The sequence below is a fragment of the Periplaneta americana genome, chromosome 6 (genome assembly GCF_040183065.1).
Source record: "Periplaneta americana isolate PAMFEO1 chromosome 6, P.americana_PAMFEO1_priV1, whole genome shotgun sequence".
Lineage (NCBI taxonomy): Eukaryota > Metazoa > Arthropoda > Insecta > Blattodea > Blattidae > Periplaneta > Periplaneta americana.
In genome coordinates, this window is record NC_091122.1 from 67,453,965 (window position 1) to 67,474,339 (window position 20,375).

Genomic DNA, 20,375 nt, shown 5'->3' on the forward strand with positions numbered 1-20,375 from the left:
GTTTGGGGTTTACTTACATCTGTACCTAGAAACTCATCTAATTGTTCAGAATCGCAAACTGCGTAACTTCCATGTTTCGTTCTTGAGAAAAATTGAGAAATCGTAATGCGGTTCTGAATTCTTTTGCATCCGGGATTGAATTTATGGAATGGACAGTAGAAAATAAATTTTCTAACGCATCCTGGCTGCATCTATCTAGCATAAGATATTTGAAGTTCGCTTTATTGTTACCCTGAACTTTCCTAAAGTCATATTCTAGAGCAAAGTTAAGAAGTAAAGGTGATAGTGCATCTCCTTGCTTTAGCCCGCAGTGAAAATATGTCGAGAAAATTAATCATTTAAATATATTCCTCCTCTTGTTTGTGACTTGATACTAATTTTGTACAATGATAATTTCATCACACATTGACCAACTGCACAACACGACATTCAAGATAACAATGGAATATCACACTATAAACCTGTGTTTCTACGCAAGTCTTGCATTGTACTGAGTCTCTGCAGGAGTAAATATGGCCGCAGCGTCGGCATTTGTCATATCAAAAGAATGTGGTACTCTCCAATATACACTGCTCTGTTAATAAAGACTTCAATTTACAGGAAACATTCAATACAAAATATAGACATAGCTTTTTGTTCACCAGTTCAATTTCGTTCAATATATTTTTATAGCATCCTGTGGGCCTATTTTCGAATCTAAAGTTCAGGTAATTATAATTAGCAAACCTTACACTCTTGTCATCCAATGCAAGTTATAGTTGTCGCACCACGAGATGGCAGAGAAAAGGCAGGGCAGGGGAAAGCCATAGAATACTATGATTAACAATACTATGCACATGCGCCATGGCTTCTTCCCCTGCCCCGTCTAGAACATTTTTTCTGCTATCTCATGACGTGACAACTATACTTTCAGTCCTACACTATATGTCTCATTCATAAATTAAATCTATCTCTTTACTGCGTTCTTTAGTAAGGTTATATCTACAGCATAATAGAACACAAAATAATACTCTGTTTATCAACATCCTTGAGAGAAAGTTGTTCTTATACTATCTGCTTCATTTAAAACAAGTTTTATGATACAGACACATAACAAATTGCATTTCTTTACTCCAATTTCAAATTACATAATAGACATTGTTTATTTTAAACTTCAGAAAGAGCTAAAAATGAACCATTCTTAGAAATTAATTTTTAATAGATACTCCCTTAATTTCTTCTTGAAATACATGATCTCCAAGAATAGGGTTGCCAACTTTTTTTGAAGAAAATACGGGAGATTAAGCAATCAACAAAATTTTACATAGAAAATGGGCAAATTATTCAGTTTAGTTACAAAAAAAAAAAAACAACATTATTCTGCACTTTGGCAGCTAGGCTTAAATTAAGAGCATTTTGAGATAGATTTGTCTCACGTAATAGTTGAAGTCGACTGTAGTTTGCAGCTCTGATCTAATATGTGTTGTGCTTTCGTTCTGAATTATTGTTTATGAGATAAAACACCCTCTTTATATGAGCATTAGTACTTGATATTCTTAGAACAAAACTAGCCAGTTTTTTTCCAATTTTATAATATTAACATTGCTTGATTTTAAACTGGTGAGCACTAAAACCTATTTCTGGCAAGCATTCATTGCCTTCTGCAAAAACTGTACATTTTAATGGAGCTCTGAAGAACAAAATTAATTCATCATATAAATCATCATCATTCACGGCAAAATTAAATGTTTAGCATAAAGATTTTTACATTACGCAAATATATGGGAGAAAAATGCTCGAAGAGAAGAAAAATACGGGAGCCAAGAGACTGTTAAAAATTAGGGGCAAACCAACCCTATCCAAGAATGAATATGGAATGCGTAAGGTTACTGTGAAGTATGTATTATGGATTAAAAGTGCTTACATTTAAGATTCTGTAACTCAAAAAGATTGCGTACATGTGTTTTATTTCGTTATTGTTGTTGTCGAAATAATAAAGTCAGTGTTGTTACATTTATTTGCTGAAATAAGTACACTGATAAATCAGTGAGGATATTATTGTTTTTGTGATAACAGGTTGTTCTGTGATGCTTATCATACAAGAAAGATCAGTCTGATTATGGCTGGTGGAACACAAATCTCTGATTCTTGTACAACAGTGATTCAGATGAGAGTACTCCAACAGGGATCCACCACATGAGAACATCCGGCAATGGTTCAAACAGTTCCAGGAGACCAGTACTGTACAAAAGGGAAAAAAGAAGGAAGATCCAGAACATCAGAAGAAAATGTGGAAAGTATCTGACAGTCCTGTTGTTTGGAGTCCTCAAAAGTTGCTTGATTCCATGCAACAATTAAATTTTATGGGCATGTAACGTCAGTCTCTTTCACATAATGTCAAATACAGCCGATTCAGGAAGACCTAATTGTTGATTATGACGTGCAAAGGACTTTTGAGAACTCCGAACATAGAACTGTCAGATTCTTTCCACATTTGCTTCTATGTTCTAGGTCTTTCTGCAATTTTTCCTTTCCACACACTAAGTTACCAGTCTCCAGGTGCTGTCTGTACCATTGCCAGATATTGTTCTCACATGTAGATCCTCTTCGGGTATTCGTGTGAATCACTGTTGTATCAGAATCATAGATTTGCGTTCTGCCAGCAGTAAGACACTTACTTACTTACTTATAAATGGCCGCAGGTTCGTTGTCCCCCTCACATAAGACCGCCATCAGTCCCTATTCTGTGCAAGATTAATCCAGTCTCTATCATCATATCCCACCTCCCTCAAATCAATTTTAATATTATCCTTCCATCTACGTCCCGGCCTCCTCAAAGATCTCTTTCCCTCTAGTCTTCCAACTAACACTCTATATGCATTTCTGGATTTGCCCATACGTGCTACATCCCCTGCCCATTTTAAATGTCTGGATTTAATGTTCCTAATTATGTCAGATGAAGAATACAATGCGTGCAGTTCTGTGTTGTGTAACTTTCTCCATTCTCCTGTAACTTCATCCCTCTTAGCCCCAAATATTTTCCTAAGAACCTTGTTCTCAAAGACCCTTAATCTCTGTTTCTCTCTTAAAGTGACGATCCAAGTTTCACAACCATACAGAACAACTGGTAATATAACTGTTTTATAAATTCTAATTTTCAGATTTTTTTACAGCAGACTAGATGACAAAAGCTTCTCAACTGAATAATAACAGGCATTTCCCATATTTATTCTGCGTTTAATTTCCTCCCGAGTGTCATTTATATTTGTTACTGTTGCTCCAAGATATTCCACCTCTTCGAAGGATAAATCTCCAATTTTTGTTTCCATTTCGTACATAATTCTGGTCACTAGACATAATCGTATACTTCGTCTTTTCGGAGTTTACTTCCAAACCTATTGCTTTACTTGCTTCAAGTAAAATTTCCGTGTTTTCCCTAATCGTTTGTGGATTTTCTCCTAACATATTCACGTCATCCGCATAGACAAGAAGCTGATGTAACTCGTTCAATTTCAAACCCTGTCTGTTATCCTGAACTTTCCTAATGGCATATTCTAGAGCGAAGTTAAAAAGTAAAGGTAATAGTGCATTTCCTTGCTTTAGCGCACAATGAACTTGAAAAGCATCAGATAGAAACTGGCCTATACGGACTCTGCTGTAAGTTTCACTGAGTAGTAAGCAGTAAGACACATGTAGCTTTTTATTGCATGGTAAACATCACAGAACAAACTGTAATCACATAAACACGTCTACCGTCTTGACTCATTTTAATGCACTTATATCACATATAAATAAATTTATTAAGACAACAATGACAGAAAATAAAACCATTTGAAAGCTATCTTCATGAGTTACTGAATTAAATAAAAGGACGTTCAACATTACACATAATAGTTACTTCACAGCAACCTCATGAAATCCCAAAATTAATTCTCGGAGACCAGTATGTATATATACATAATATAAATATTCCCTTAATTATTGTTTATTTAATTTACATAAAATGTATATTAATGTTGTAGGCAAATATTTCTTAATGTACTGTATGCATGATAAAAATTCGTTTACACTCATCCACTGACATTATCTGTGGAATGAAAGTGCTTAGGTAAGAAGCCAAGAACAATTCATATTCTATGTTTGTAGCTATAACTCACTTTAATATTCAACTTACAGTTTCTGTAATGATAGAAGATACGTGAATGCTTCCTGCTGTAAATGTGTGATGTTATTGTCAGAAAGATCCCTGAAAAAAACAAAGTCGATATTAAATTATGAAGAGAAAATTTGACATTAAGATGAAGTATTACAATCAATAATTTTAATTACTTCTGTAAAAAAAAAGGAGAGAGAGAGAGAGAGAGATAGATAGATTAAGCTGTAATTAACTTTCCAATATGATTTCTGCATTCTAAAGTTTTTCAGGTAGCAGAAGAATGCCTTTAATGTTTTGATTGATTTTTTTGGTTTCAGGATCGCAGAGGTGAATTGTTTTATCTACTGTAACATACGTCCCCAAAAATGTCGTTTTATTCCTCAGGACAATTTCAAGAAACACTTCACCCTCTCCTATTTCTGATCAGCTAGAGGGACCAATCTACCATATGGGCTATCAAGTGCAAAACTCACCTTATCCAAAATTTAAAAAAAAAAAAAAAAAGAGTTGCATACGGTATGGGATGTTATACTTCTTGCAGCACTCTATCTACTGACATAGTCGGTTTGTGCAAATCTTGTCTAATTCCTCTTCCATAGAGCTCAGAAAACTACTATCAAATCCAAAACTGTCCATATCCATAACGGTTTTTCCTGTTTTCTGACAAATCACTTTACCTGGATAAGGCGAGTTTTGCATTTGATTCTCTCATATATTAACATAGCTACAGACCACAGTACAAGGGAGATTTTTATACTTCTTTATATTGTGTACAGACTTAAAAAGTAAATCATAAGAAAAGATAATATTAAAGACAAAATAAAGTTGATCATGAAATTCATTACCATCTGAGGTGGGCTGAAACTTATCGATCCCCTGTTCCTCTGTATAGGCCTAGGCCTATTAACAGAGAATCTATCAGAGAAGTAAGAAGATGTTTTTCACAAGTACCTAAGTGATTGCACTTCATGCAAAAACTACAAAAAATAGTAATCAGTTTGAAGAAATTGAGTCAATATTGAACAAAAACGAATCAAATAAAGATGTGCTCACTGAGAAGAAACTTGACGAGAGTGATTCTGAACTAGAAGATTCACCTAAAAATGTTCTCTATAATTTATGTACAACAAAGGGATAACAATGTAACAAATTACAACGATTTTTATTTCGGAATATAAAGTATATATATATATATGCTTTCACGTATTAATTAACTAGGTTATCTTGTTGACTAGTTTCGACCTAGGGGCCATCTTCAGAACTGGGTGGTCTTCGCGCCCTCTGATTCTGTTTCCTGTGGGGATGCATTTGTGTAGTGTAATGTGGAGTCAAATAGTGTGTGTGTTCTGAAACTGAGTTGTGTGTTGAGGATTTGATGAGGGTGTGTTTTTGTGTGTCTATATATTTCGTACTGTTTTAGCGTGTTTAGTTTCTGGTTTTTGGATTGGAGATGTAGAATTTACATGTCTGTGTCTATGTTGCTGTAGGTGTGGTTAGTATTTGTGATGTTTTCTGCATATGTGGCAGTGTTTTGTGATTTGGTTGTGGCTGTGATGTGGTCTTTGTAACATGTTTAAAATGATCTTTAGTAGTCAGTGACTTCTCAAAATTATGCCAAGATTGTCTACATCTGAACAGACAGCATTTCAAACAGATGGTGTGATCAAACCTAGTGTTTATATTAAAATTATTTAGCTTCCATATTTTTATTAGTGCTAATATCAATTTTGATTTTCATAATAGTTATGTCATGCCACAAATTCACTGCAGTATGTGAGAAGTGGATGACTCAAGAACAAACTCTAAACTTTCACTAGCACTTTAAATAAACTGTAAATAAATGTGTAACTCTAGAACCCACTATATGCATGAAGATGGACCTGAAATTCGAAATTGTAACGAAAAAATTACAATGATAATGATATAGGTAGAATATCAAAAATAATTATATAACAATGGTGATGATGATAATGAATACATTAGTAAATAATTATGAGGATTACAACAACAGAAGAGGTGGTAGAGGTGGCGGCAGTGGTGGTGATGATAAATATATCAAAAAGTAGCCTAATACATTTTAGGAACTGCATAGGGCTTTAAATTGCCTCATATGACTATTCTATCAAATATGCATACACAAATAATTAACACAGACTGACGGTTTCTGGCCTGGTTGCAGGTTTGCTCAACCACCACTTTTATTGTTTTATTTTGACTCGAAATAGAATAGTTAGAACTACTTCTCCCAACAGCATTTCAGTTACTTCTTACTGAGCAACGACTCATTTAAAACTCTCTGAATCACATGATACAACTCATTTCCATTCAGTTTATCAAGGTGTGGGAACTGCTCTGTCACCCAGAAGATGACTGGAATTCTTACTCGTTTCTCATATGTGCAAGTCAGGGGCAGTTATTCAGGTGAAGTAGGTGAAGTGCCACTTCACCTATTTACATGTAAAACACAATTTTATCTCCTATTAATGATTAATTCTAGTTATTACTGGTACCGTATTTCTAAAATAAAGAAAAGTTTTCTTTTCAATCGTTATGAACAGTGTTTAGTTGTATAAAGAGTACCTGTAACCATACGCTGAATAGAATAATGTCAACTGTTACGAGCACCGAGCGGTGTCTACTGGAACTTAAATTTATTGTAGAGGTGAAATTATTTGGGCTCCCATTCTCATACAGCACTTTGTTTTCATGGTAATGTGATGTCACGCACTAAAGAAAGATTGTATGAGTGAAGTGCGTTTCTGAGTCTTTCAGTTACGGAGAACCTGCGCTGAGAACTGTAGTAACCAGTTTGCAGATCTAACGGTACCAACAATAGCGAAGGGTTGAAGCTGGTCTCCAAGGCTGGGGACTATTATGTAAGGGCTGTGAAGTTTTACAGTACAATATGCACTACCTGACTCGAGAATAGTATCCTCATTCCTTGTGTCCAAGCAGCCACCCCTGCAACGGTAAATTAGCTGGCTCTATGTTATTTTATCAGGAATACACCCCACATAGCTTTGCATAGAAGTATACTCTCCACCCTCAGTTAAACTCAGACATTTTATGAAGACATTATCGACAGGTTTGAGGCTTTAAAAGATAGGATTGACTTGGTATGCAAGAAATTGGATGAGTCCTGAAATAAATTAATTTTCCTGTTTGCATGTGTTCTAATACTAGTAATATTGTACTTAGTTTACGAATTGTAGGCCTACTCATTATATTGGTGAAACTGTTCATGCATTTTTGTATGTGAACAGCACTTCACCTATATTTTTTACGACAAGCCGCTACTGGTGCACGTCTAGGTTAGCTAATTCCCAACCAGAAGTGTTAAGCTCTGTAATGTGAATGCTGGTGACAGTGGGCTTGCAACTTTTGTGGCAGTAACAGCAGCGATTAGGGATTACAAAGAATGGACAATGAGCGAATTTTCCTGTGTTTTGTTTCTCTGTGCGCCAGCGTTTAGTTCCACTTTCAAGCGCTAGAGGTTAGTGTAATCGAGTACACGCTAAGATAATAATTGAGTATAGAGTTGAGACAGAGGATCCAAACATCGCCTACCTTACTGCATAATCCAGTAACGCTTTGCTTCAAATAAATTCAAGTTAAGAGCTTTTCCTTATTTCTCAGTGACAAACTAGTTGTAATAATAATTTTTTATATTTTATATATAATAAATTATATTATAAAATAATATAATACATTATAAAATTATGTATCAAATTCGTTTAATATTTGTCTACAATATAATATGTTGTTTGTTGTTTTCTAATGCCAGGCATTTGACAATAAAGTCATTTGACCTCTTGCACTCCAATATTTTTCAAAGATATCGTCATGGTTAGCCACTGATGCACAGATTTTGAGATATTCCGAATCCATTTCTTGATTTGAGTTGCACAATGGACAGTTATGAGACTGATATATTCCAATTCTATGCAGATGCTTGGCCGAACAGTCATGGCCTGTTGCCAATCTAAATGCAGCTACAGACGATTTGAGTGGTAAATCGGAAATCAACTGTGGATTGTGATGCAGAGAGTTCCATTTTTTCCCTTGAGATTGTGTTATCAAATTTTGTTTCTTGAAGTCTAAGTATGTAGATTTAATAAGTCTTTTCACAGAGTAATACGTAGATTTAGTAACAGATCTGTAAGAGGCAATGCTGCTCTTCTTTGCTAAAGCATCCGCATTCTCGTTTCCCAGGATTCCACAATGGGATGGTATCGATTGGAATACAATTATTTTATTGAGATACACTATAATATAGGTATATGGTTTTATTTCTCATAGGAGTTCTGTTTTTCCAATTAATGACGGATTTATTATTTCATTGGTCCAATTTATTTTATTTGAGTACATAATGTATCTAGCTGTATTAATTGTATGTGTTATATTTTTGCTGTGTCGACTGCTAGCTAGTGTGATGTCAGTGCCAACTCCTGGGAGAAAGCAGAATCTCACGCTCAAACTGGTTTGAAGGTAACTGAAATCAGTCCTGCTACATCAAAGGTACCGATGCGAAGTGTCCATACTGTATAATATCTATACGCTGGTAACACACTACGTAATGTTATTGCTGTTATTGCTATGTATCTAAGCTTGATAGATAACTCAACTACTGGTACTTAATACATTTTCAACATGAATTCAGTGCTCAATTTGCTGTTAAAACTCTTCAGTTTGCATTCAGTGAAAGAGAAGCTGGAAATTAAAACTTTAGGACGACCCATTCCAGCTTCATACATAATGCAGACTATAAGTCTGTGGCAGGGGGGAAAAAGGTTTTAAGTCAATTTTTTGTGAAAATGAGATTTTTATATATTCTGAAAGCTGAAACAATTCTCTACAATCTGGTAAAATGGCTAAAGTCAAGTAAGACTCCTGACTGGATTTATAGAGCGTTACCAAATGTCCTAAGTACTTTTTGAATCAAGCACACGCAGAATAAAGGACTTAAGTATATTTAATACTTTATTCCTTACAAACCATGACATGTTTACTTTCCATACTTCTCTATTAAAAAGGTCTAATTTGTATTTTAGCCATTTTATCACATACTGATGCTCTTTCCTTTTAAAACTATAAGCACCAGGGTAAACAGTCCTATAATTGTTTAAGACCCATTTTGCATTCCTAATAATTTACATTTCTCATTTATTTTGACATGAAAAAGGTTTTATGTTTAATAGTCCCTTCTACTCAGTTTGGCTTCTAGTCTTAAAAGGGCTTAAGTGCGGCTATTTTTGGAAATAATCAAGGAAATTGTTAAATGAGCAACATTATCTATTTTAGAAGAAATAGCCTATAAACAAATAATACCGAGGAAAAACCTCTTAATTAAAAAACTCTATAATTGACACCAATTTCAATCTTTCTACTGCTTTCCTGAAAAGTATAAAATTTTTACTTAAGACCTTTTTCCTCCCGGCCACAGAAATGGTAGACCTACCTGAAAACATTCATGACCACACATTAACTGCATATAAAAGTAAGAACACGCAGTACACACACTGAATTCAATTTGTCGATATATGATAAACACAGGCCTAACTGAATTTGTGCCTGTGTGAAGAACAATTCAGTATACTGTTTTTCATATTTGTTGTTTAGCAGGGAGAATATATAGACTAAAATAACTGTGTATATACACTCTTCATAGTAAGACGTGTTCAAAATGTCCGCCATCCTGTGCTAAACAATGTTCTGATCTCCTCCTAATATCTGTGATTGCACGGAGAACTTCAGCACAGTTGAGACACACACTTCTCCAATTCTTTGTTTCATATCTTCTCTAGTTGTTGAATGCACCTGGTAGATCGTGTCTTTAATTCTCCTCCAAGTCATTTGGAGCGAAGTCAGGAGATCGGGCTGGACAGGCTACTGGTTTTCCTCGTCCAATTCACCGTAGAGGAAATAACCGGTTAATAACTCGCCGAGCCCTACATGAAAAGTGAGCCGGACAGCCATTCTGCTGAAGCCACATCATTAACCAAAGCGCAAGGGGAACATCCTGGAGCAACTGGTGCAAAATGTTTTGGAAGAAGCGTGCGTTCCACCATTCAAGTTCTCCTTAAAAAAGTATGGTCCTATGACTCAGTGTCTGAGGAGACCACACCATGTGTTGAGGCTCCACACGTGCTGGTAATCCACTTCATGTAGCCAGTGTGGATCAACTAGAGACCAGTAATGGGCATTGTAGAGATTCACCTGACCATTACTTTTGAAAGTTGCCTCATCAGTCCACAGAATTCTGAGCTCAAAATCACTGTCTGTGTTTAGAAACCAGTTGCAGAAATCAACACGAGTCTGGAAGTTATGTCTCCCAAATTCCTGATGGAGATGAATATTGTATGAATGAAATTTGTTGTCTTTGAGAATTCTAAACACTGTATTATGATTAGGGACCGGATTTTTATGTAATATCAAGGTGTGTTTTTTTTTTTGGGTTATTTTACGACGCTGTGTCAACATCTAGGTTATTTAGCGTCTGAATGATTTGAAGGTGATAATGCCGGTGAAATGAGTCCGGGGTCCAACACCGAAAGTTATCCAGCATTTCAAGGTGTGAAATATGTACATATTTATGTAAGAAAAATAAGCTGAATATGCACCAAAATATGTAAAATCATGAAAATATTATTAATATCAATATCTGGCAGATATAGGATAGGTACGACTCTCCAGTTGTGATTTCATAGAACACCCCACTTTTTTTACCGCACACTTGACACACAACTATTTTTCCAACTGTAGTGAAAGCTTTGTCCATCACAATCCATGATTTTATTTTTGTCATTAGGGTTGACGATACAGAGGCCATTTAGTTAGTTAAAAGCGGTAGATAAACTTACTTGCACTTTATACTGTAAGTACTAAAACTAGAGAACTGAGTGAAGTGAATGACACAACAGTAATGCAAGCACTGTTTCGCTTTACTGGATTAGGAGGAAATAAGAGGAGATGTGGGACATATACATTTTAGCTGCTCCCTGTAAGAAGCAAAGTACCTACTGATACCTCAAACTATAGGCATTTACAAACTGTTTGAAAAGTGACATTCCTGTCTCATTCAGAAGGGTAGGATTATTCCAGCCGAGAACCATATTTTCTAATTGCTCGGAAACTCCCATTTCCATATAGGTCTACTAAATTTAAAGTAAAGAGGTCAAGCAATAACCTGAAAAGCTATTTATTTTAATCTTTCAACATCTTTCCAGTTTGTTCCTTTACTCCATCTTCTTTTCAAAAGTTTGCTACTTTATTGCAGCTCATGTCAGGCTTGACACGGGTTTTCAGAGGGTAGGTAAGGATGCAAATTGCATGGAAACAGCTTGTTAAGACGTGTGCAGAACAATTATAGTTCGACACAAATCATGTCGTCCTCGTCCCACTCCACTGAATGAAGGCAATGTTACTTGCCGAGTGATTTTTACAAATACAAGGTAGTTGTACGAGAAAAGTTGCCTTTTCTTCACTCATATTTACATTGGGCGGTATGGGGTGAGTGCCTTTATTACTTCCTGGAACTAAGAACGTTATGTTTCGTCCCGAAATATATCCTTTCTTGGGTAGGTAAAAAGGCTTTTTAAATCTGTGTATTTCAAATTGTAAACTTCCCAGCAGAATTTTTTTTCCCTTTAGAGTAGTAAAAATGAATAAAACCCCTAAATATGTAGATTTATGTAATACCAAGCCATAATATGTAATGTGGGGTAAATATGTAAAAATATGTAGTTTCAAATTTTAATATATTCATGGTAATTACAAGATTCGCAAAGAGTTGTTATTTAGCCTATATACTGTTCTCCAACCAGGAGATTAACCGTGAAAGGAATGTGCTTACTACTGCGTCATCTATTGGAGCGAAGTAGATAGATAATATTACCGTTATAACGTCAGTTTAAAAATCATGCGCTCTCCTGCATATGTTATTTCCTGTATGGAGGGATTAAAACACCAGGAAATTAACCATGTTCTAATTTTGTAACTAGGTTAGTATAAATATGTGTGTGTCAGTGTTATCGTTTGTGCTTGGAGAGATAGCCAATGGAGATGCATGTACATATGTGTGTGACCTTATGACATCAACATTCATTCACAGCATTACCCCTCTGTGTCTCATTCCCCTGAGATGTTCTCGTGGTTGGAGTACAGTATGGTTAGGTTGAAAGGAATATAATATGTAATTACATAAAAACCCGGTCCCTAATTATAATGCAATCCTGAGTCATGGACAATCCTTCTTGTGGGGGAGAATTAAAGACATCATCTACCAGGTTTATCCAACAAGTACAGAAACATGAAACAAAGAATTAAAGAAGCCTGTGGGTTTCTCAATGTGCTGAAGTTCTCCGTGCAATCACAGATGTTAGGACGAGATCAGAACAATGTTTAGCACAGGATGGCGGACATTTTGAACACTTACTATCAGCGTATTCCGAATCTCAGTGGACTGGTGGACAACAAAGATATCACGCTTCAGCAAAATAGGAACAAAACTGCTGGAAGGTTCGATGGCTATCATGGTGGCTGTACAAGTTGTTGTCTGTGCTATGCTAGCAAGATTTTGCGAAATGTCCGTACTGTCATCTTGTTCAAGGAAAAGAGCATAAACAATTTACTTCTTAAACCGGTAGTAATAACTGGTCCATTGACATGTTCGCTCATAAGCCATTAACATACTGTTTTTACGTTGTGCTCATTACAAACAATACAGCAGAACACACCGTCATGACAACAGTAATTATATGATGACATTCGTCTGCTAGCCTAATTCCCGCCCTATACAAGAACCAATCAGATTCACTGATGGCAGCTGCTACCACCTCTGCAAGCTGATGGAACCGGTGCAACACTGGTAGAGCATCAGTGACGTCATCGTTGAAATTTGGAACACCATGATGTCATGAGATTGCTCAGAACTGAGATTCGAATAAGCTCTATGAAGAGTGTACGTACATAAACAACACACAACATTTCTCAGAAAATACCATTTTTGTTGCTTTGTGAGTAAACAATAAAAGTTAGAAAAAAAATTTCAGTAAAAGTTGTTTCTTTTTAAAAGTAGTTTCCAATGGTACCTTCAATGACCCATGTTCTTATTTGAAATTTCGAAGTTGACCACAGGTACCCTTACTTCCGGTTTGTTTGTTTGTTTGTTTGTTACAGGAAATGGTACAACCACCAATCGAAACTTTACAAAGTTTTGGTTATCAAAATTTTTTTATGAACAACCAGTATCATACAGTTTTCGAGAAAAAAGGCTGATACAGGTGGTCTGAAACATTCGGTATAGGCTATTTTAGAACATGTGTATTTATTCTGCAATAGCTAACTTAGACGAAGTAGACCTATTAGCTTACAAATTCAAGGAACAGAGTCTCACATTCTCTTGGAGCACTTTTGCGTAAAGAACTTGTTTATCTGTCTCATCCTCTTTTGTTTCATTTCATTTATTGTAGGCCTATCTCATATATCTTACATCATCATTGTTGCTTTGCGTGTGGAACAAGTCAAAAGTTATACAAAAATATAAAATTAATATGCCTTCATAACAAGCAGATTAATTCAATTCGTAAGTAGGCTATCTAAACAATTCATCAGTTGAGTAAAAGATATGAATTGGCCTATGCAGAAATTTTGTTAATTCTGTTCTGAACTTTCCTCTTGGCTATTCAGAGCTTTAAGAAAACTAGGCAGTACAATGAAGAAGACCATAACAGGCTATATGAATAGTGAACAGCTGAGGCTGACAGAGAGTAGATGGATCTTAGCATTAACAGTGGGTCTATTTGTCGCCAATCTACTCATCAAACTCTATCTAACCGTAGCTAATACTGACAATGGAGTTACTTGTCATTAAAGATGAGGAGGAGGGGGGAGGGCACAGAAGGAAACCAAATTTTTCAGGGTAAGAACAGCACAAGTAGACGTCAAATCTGTTTGTTGGAGGTAAGAGTGCATTGTAAAATGATGTCATCCTCTATTAGTGCAACAGCCGAGAAAATTTGTTCGGCAATTACATTCTTTAAGCACTGCTCTTAAAAACATTAAGCTTAGGCTGTGTCTCAAAGCTCAAGTCCATACTACACACTAGTGACTAGCAACTAGGTGACTTATAAACTACACACTAGGGAGCTTTGGACATGTATGCTTGAAACATGGCCTTCTTCATAGATTATTTTTCTAAAAACCGTGACATCACGGTGCAGCACTAAATTAAGAAGGCAGTGTCCTAATACAGTTTCATTGCGAATTATGTGGAAAAGATAAGGGCTTAATATATTACAGTAATGTTTAAAATATTGTACAGAAGGTACTAACGATGTCATTGTTCAAAGTTAACGTGTTATTCTACAATATATTTACATTATTTCACTTCTAAAGCATTTTCAGATTTCATAACCCCAATTGCTGATGAGGCATCCATGTTTGTTTAGTGAACAAGTCAACAATCAAGCAAGCATTTTCGTTTACTAGCTACTACGGACTTGATTGCTATGCACTATGTAGCTTTGGCTCATAACTTATGACGTCACATCCGGCTATTTAGTCAACAATCTAGTTCACTTCAGCTGAAAATGTAGCTTTGAGACACGGCCTTACTGCTTACTTCTTAGGCCGTGTCTCAAAGCTCAAGTCCATACTACACACTAGTGACTAGCAACTAGGTGACTTGTAAACTATACACTAGGGAGCTTTGGAAATGTATGCTTGAAACATGGCCTTCTTCATAGATTATTTTTCTAAAAACCATGACATCACGGTGCAGCACTAAATTAAGAAGGCAGTGTCCTAATGCAGTTTCATTACGAGTTATATGGAAAAGATAAGGGCTTAATATATTACAATAATGTTTAAAACATTGTACAGAAGGTACTAACAATGTCAGTGTTCAAAGTTAACGTGTTATTCTACATCATATTTGCATTATTTCACTTCCAAAGCATTTTCAGATTTCATAACCCCATTTGCTGATGGGGTATCCATGTTTGTTTAGTGAACAAGTCATCAATCAAGCAAGCATTTTCGTTGACTAGCTACTACGGACTCGATTGCTATGCACTATGTAGCTTCGGACCATGACTTCTGACGTCATATCCGGCTATTTAGTCAATAATCTAGTTCACTTCAGCTGAAAATGTAGCTTTGAGACACGGCCTTAATACGTGTCCAGCTATAAGCTGATTACACGATGTCCATTGTAAATCAAATATGCAATTTTCCAGAGCTGTAGACTGGTGAGAATGTCATAAATTCAATCCAATTACTCTATTAATATAATGTGTAGCCTACTGTATGTCTTTAAGTTACTCCTACGAAAATAAACCATACTTGTTTTACACCTTAAATAAACTAAGGTTTTCTTACACAAAAGGTAAAACCTGTTATTAGATATCCTTAAAGAGCAAAATACAATAAGTAGCCTACTGTACTTAAACTCACAAGTGAAAAATATCGAAAGAAAAATCTTGAAGATTCAGCTCCTGAATTGATGAAATTTTTTCGTCTCCACCTCCGCACTTCAGTTTGTAATCTACTTTTGGCCGAGAATGAATCTGTGTGCACACACATTTTGAAGGGCAGTACACAGTTTCTTCTGTCGAAACAATTTCTTGAAAACAGAGCAGTTGAACTAACACTAACAACAGTATTTTCTTTTTTGTTACATGCCTCATTATGCAAAATTCGTTAAACCATACACATTTCCTGGTAATAGAATTAACCTGCACACAATAAGTAAATCATTTTAATAGTGAATTTGTAAGAAATACTTGGTACATATATTATTTTGAACATTCAAAGAAACGTCACACACTTCGAACATTAACAATAGCTACGGTATGAGACCGTAGTAACACACAAACTTGGCTCATCTCAGACCGGTACAAGTGCAGAACACCAATTACGGAACGTCTTTAAATTCGACTGTTTGCATAAAGTTATAGTCTTTATTTATCCAAACACACATTGGTATGACAGTTACTTCTAACGCCATATTGTAATATAACACTATTGGTTCTTGTTCATTGGTTGCCTTAGGGGTAGCAAATAGCACCCTGTGTAGCATCCTTGATCTTGTAATTCTTTGACGGATGCCGACAGGAGCCAAACCTGAGCTGTACTCTCCATTCTCATTGGTCAAAATATCTGTCACATACAAAACAAAACAAAAACAGATCACAAATACACGTATTCGAATCGATCTTATAAATAGTCGATAATTTGATGAAACTCGATTTTCGATTTATGACATATCATCACAGTCTATATATATATCTATTAGACTGTGGCAAAATATTACCATATTACCACAGTCTAGTACCACAGCACGAAGCTTGCAGATTTTTTCGTGAAGCATAAATATTTTTGTATTGCTCGCGATTCAATGCCCCAAGCGGTTAGCAACTGAGAGTACTAAGAACAATAGCCTGTGCGATAGTAGCGGTCCTAGTGGCTAGTAACCGAAGTTCAACTGTCAATGGATGTATATTCCCTACGTATTGAGTTTCGTGACTGTATGTACTATAATATTGTAACTTCTATGCAATAGATAGATAGATAGATAGATATTTATTAGCCTTAGGAAATACAATGATTTCATGGCATCGTCAGAGTGAATACATAATAAATATGCGGTTACATACATGTTTTTCCGACATACAAGATATCTACAATAATATACAAATAATATACAATCAATACATTCAGTAATGAAGTCAATTCTCCACAGTTTTCTTCAGACCATTACTTGTACAAGGTTCTTGGTTTCCTTATCCTCTTGGGCAGTCTCACCCCAGACATGAATCAGATAGAAAAGAAGAGCAGTAAACACAAAAGGAGATACTAACTACTGTAAGCTAAATTTGGAGTGCTAAACTAAGATACTCATTGACAGTAAAAGGCATGTGGAAAAGTAAAATATGTTTCACTGACTTTTTTAATCTAGCATAGCTAAGGGCTTTAGTTTCAACAGGGAGTTTGTTGTAAAGTCTTATCCCTGTATGTGATAAGCTATTGAGACTTTTGGATAACCTATGATGATTAAAATGTAAATTATTGCATGTTCTTGTGCTGTAGTTGTGATAATCAGAGTTTATTTTAAAACTATCATAATTTTGGTGGATGAAACAGACTGTTTCAAGAATGTAAATACAAGGTAGGGGCAAAATATCAAACTCTTTGAATATTTTTTTACTATCCGAGCGAATAGGTACTTTCTTTATAATTTTCAATATTCTCTTTTGCAGTCTAAACACTTGTGCAAGTTTTGATGATGACCCCCAGATAATTATCCCATATGATAATACAGAGTGAACATAGCCAAAGTAAACTGCTCTAAGTAGTTCCTTGGGAGTTATATTGGTTAGGACACGGAAAGCATAACACAAACGACTTAGTTTATCAGTTAAGAATTGAATATGACTTTCCCACGTGAGGTTGGAATCAATCCATATCCCTAAAAATTTTGTACAATCGACGTCCTTTATTCCAGTATTATTAAGTAGTATTTCAATGGAGTCATGTAGTTGTTTCTGACTGAAATACATACAAACGGTTTTACTGACATTCAGTTTTAGTCTATTGCTAGCTAACCACTGTTCTAGTTGTCTTGAGGTTTCATTTATTTTCTCCTGTAAATTATTTTTATCAAGAGCATTGAAAACAATATTGGTGTCATCTGCAAAGAGAACGGTTTTAGCTTGTGTTATCCTTGAGGGAAGGTCGTTTATATACAGGAGAAATAGAATTGGGCCAAGTATGGAACCCTGGGGCACCCCGCTTTTCATGATAGTGGGATATGATTTCATTGAGCCTATTTCAACAAATTGTTGCCTTGCACTTAGGTAAGAAACAAACCAACTTTTAGCTAACCCCCTTATGCCAAACCATTGTAGTTTCTGGATCAGTATCATGTGGTCAACTGTGTCAAATGCTTTGCTCAGGTCCAGGAATAGCCCAACTGTTTGATTCTTGTTGTCTTTTGAATTTAGAATAAATTCCGTGAAAGTGAATATGGCGTTATTAATTCCTTTGCCTTTTTGAAATCCAAATTGAGCATTAGATAGTGCACCATTGCAATCTAAAAACCGAACTAATCTATTATACATAACTTTTTCAAGGATTTTGGAGAATGTAGATAATAGAGATATCGGCCTATAGTTGTTAATATTTTGTTTATCTCCCTTCTTAAATATAGGACATACTTTTGCGAGTTTGAATTGTTCGGGAAATTTACCACTAATTAAAGATGAATTGCAGATGTTTACTAGTGGAGCTACTAGTAGTACGGCACATTTCTTTACAATACCATCCGGAATGTCATCAGGTCCACAGGAAAGATTATTTTTTAGTTTTTTTATTATATCGAGAATTTCATCTGCAGTCACGGGAGATAGAAATATGGTGTTTACATTTCCTGTTCCATGTAAGGTTGTTTCCTGACTACCTGTTACCTGGTTATTAGGATTGTCTGCTACATTTGCAAAAAATTTATTAAAAATTTCAGCTATTTCGAAGGAATTTTGAATTGTTTGACCATTATGTATTATTGAAAAGTCTTGATTTGAGACTTTGGTATTTTTACAAGTTTCTTTCTTTACAACTTCCCATATAGCTTTACCTCTGTTCTGTGCTTTCATAATGAATTCTCCATTGAATTTCAGTTTAGCTGCATGTATAACTTTCTTTAATATGCTGGTATATCGTTTATAATGTAATTTAAGATCTAGGCTATTTGTAATTTGGCACAATTTATATAACTCCTTTTTCCTCCTACAAGAAGTTACAATCCCCTTCGTTATCCAATTTTTTGAATTGTTGAACTGCTTATTTGTAAGTGTACATTTTTTTAGTGGAAAAGCAACATCAAAATAATGAGTTATTGAGTTTATAAATTCGTTTGTTTTCGCATCCACATCTGTTAAGTTGGTTACTTCAATCCAATTTTCTTTGCTTAGCAAACGTTTAAAATATTCAACGTTTTCATCATTAAAAGATCTTTTATACGTAATTTGCTTAATGCTATTTGGTTTAGGGTTTTCAAATGCATAAATATTTAAGAATATAGCATTGTGGTCTGCGATACCCATATCAATATTTCCTACTGAGAATGGATAAGAATCATGGTCAATAATTATTTGGTCTAGGCATGTTTTAGAATTAGAGGCTATTCTAGTTGGAGTGTCTATTGTTTCTATCAGATTATATGATCGAATTAGCGATCTGAATTCTGTTATGGTAGCATCACTATTTAAAAAATCTATGTTGAAGTCACCGCACAAAATTAATTGTTTCTTTTTGCTTTTTAGGTGATTTAAAAGAAGTTCAAACTTTTCTAAAAAGGTTTTTATACAGCCATCTGGGGACCTATAGACACACACTACAGTTAAATTATAATCCTGACCGCTAATTTCAGTCACAGCATGTTCGAATACTTTGTCTTGGTTTAGATAATACGTATTCTTTTTTTCTATATGTGATAAATGTTGTCTCACAAAAATAGCTGTTCCTCCATTTTTGTAAGTGTCCCGACAGAAGTAACTTGAAAGGTTGAAATCTGGAATATGACAGTATGTTATTTCCTTTGTGTTTAGCCAGTGCTCTGTACAGCATAAGATATCTAACTTCTTTAAATCATGGTTTATGATTATTTCTAATTGATACAGCTTATTTCTAATACACTGAAAATTTTGATGCATTAATGTGACAGAGGCCATTTTGTTAGCATTATAAGAAGTCTTTTTATCAGCAAATGAGAAAGAGCTAAGTTTACATGCACTATTTAGGTCTGTGGTTCCAATCTCCGTGAGTGGCCCTGGTATAAAAAATCACGTAGATGGGCAGGCGTCTTCACAAGTCGAGCCGAGGATCTAGTTGCAATAATGATGTGACTTTTATTTTTACTTTAAACCACACACCCGTCAACAATGGGTATTCCACTCAACACAGCAACACAGTAGTCGTTACTGCACTCCACACAGCGACAATGACAATACACGTTTTTTATTGAGAAGAGCAACAATGTACTCCTAATTTCAACTAATGTTCACAAAGGACTATGTGCAGAACAAAACTGTTAGTTCTCACTTCACAGTTCGTTCGCCTTGGCTAGTTCTTCTAGCTCACTCAAGTTCTCTGTACGTCGAACCTCAAGCCTTTCAAATACAGTTCACTACACTTCGAACTCAAGACCTCCGAATGTGTCGTCTTCGCCCAGACGCTGCCACAG

General features: G+C 35.4%; 1 protein-coding gene across 2 annotated transcripts in view; it reads right to left on the reverse strand.

Annotated features, from left to right (window-relative positions):
• Nucleotides 1-16,329, reverse strand: part of Remo (Remoulade) — a 180,364-nt gene extending 164,035 nt beyond the window's left edge. For both annotated transcript variants that reach the window (XM_069828272.1, XM_069828271.1), the window contains exons 1-2: nt 15,590-16,329; nt 4,154-4,225 (exon numbers count right to left, since the gene is read on the reverse strand). In XM_069828272.1, the coding sequence (XP_069684373.1) occupies nt 4,154-4,225; nt 15,590-15,822 (305 nt within the window). In that variant the 5' untranslated portion in view covers nt 15,823-16,329. The remainder of the gene's footprint in view (nt 1-4,153; nt 4,226-15,589) is intronic.
• Between the last annotated feature and the right edge of the window lie 4,046 nt (nt 16,330-20,375).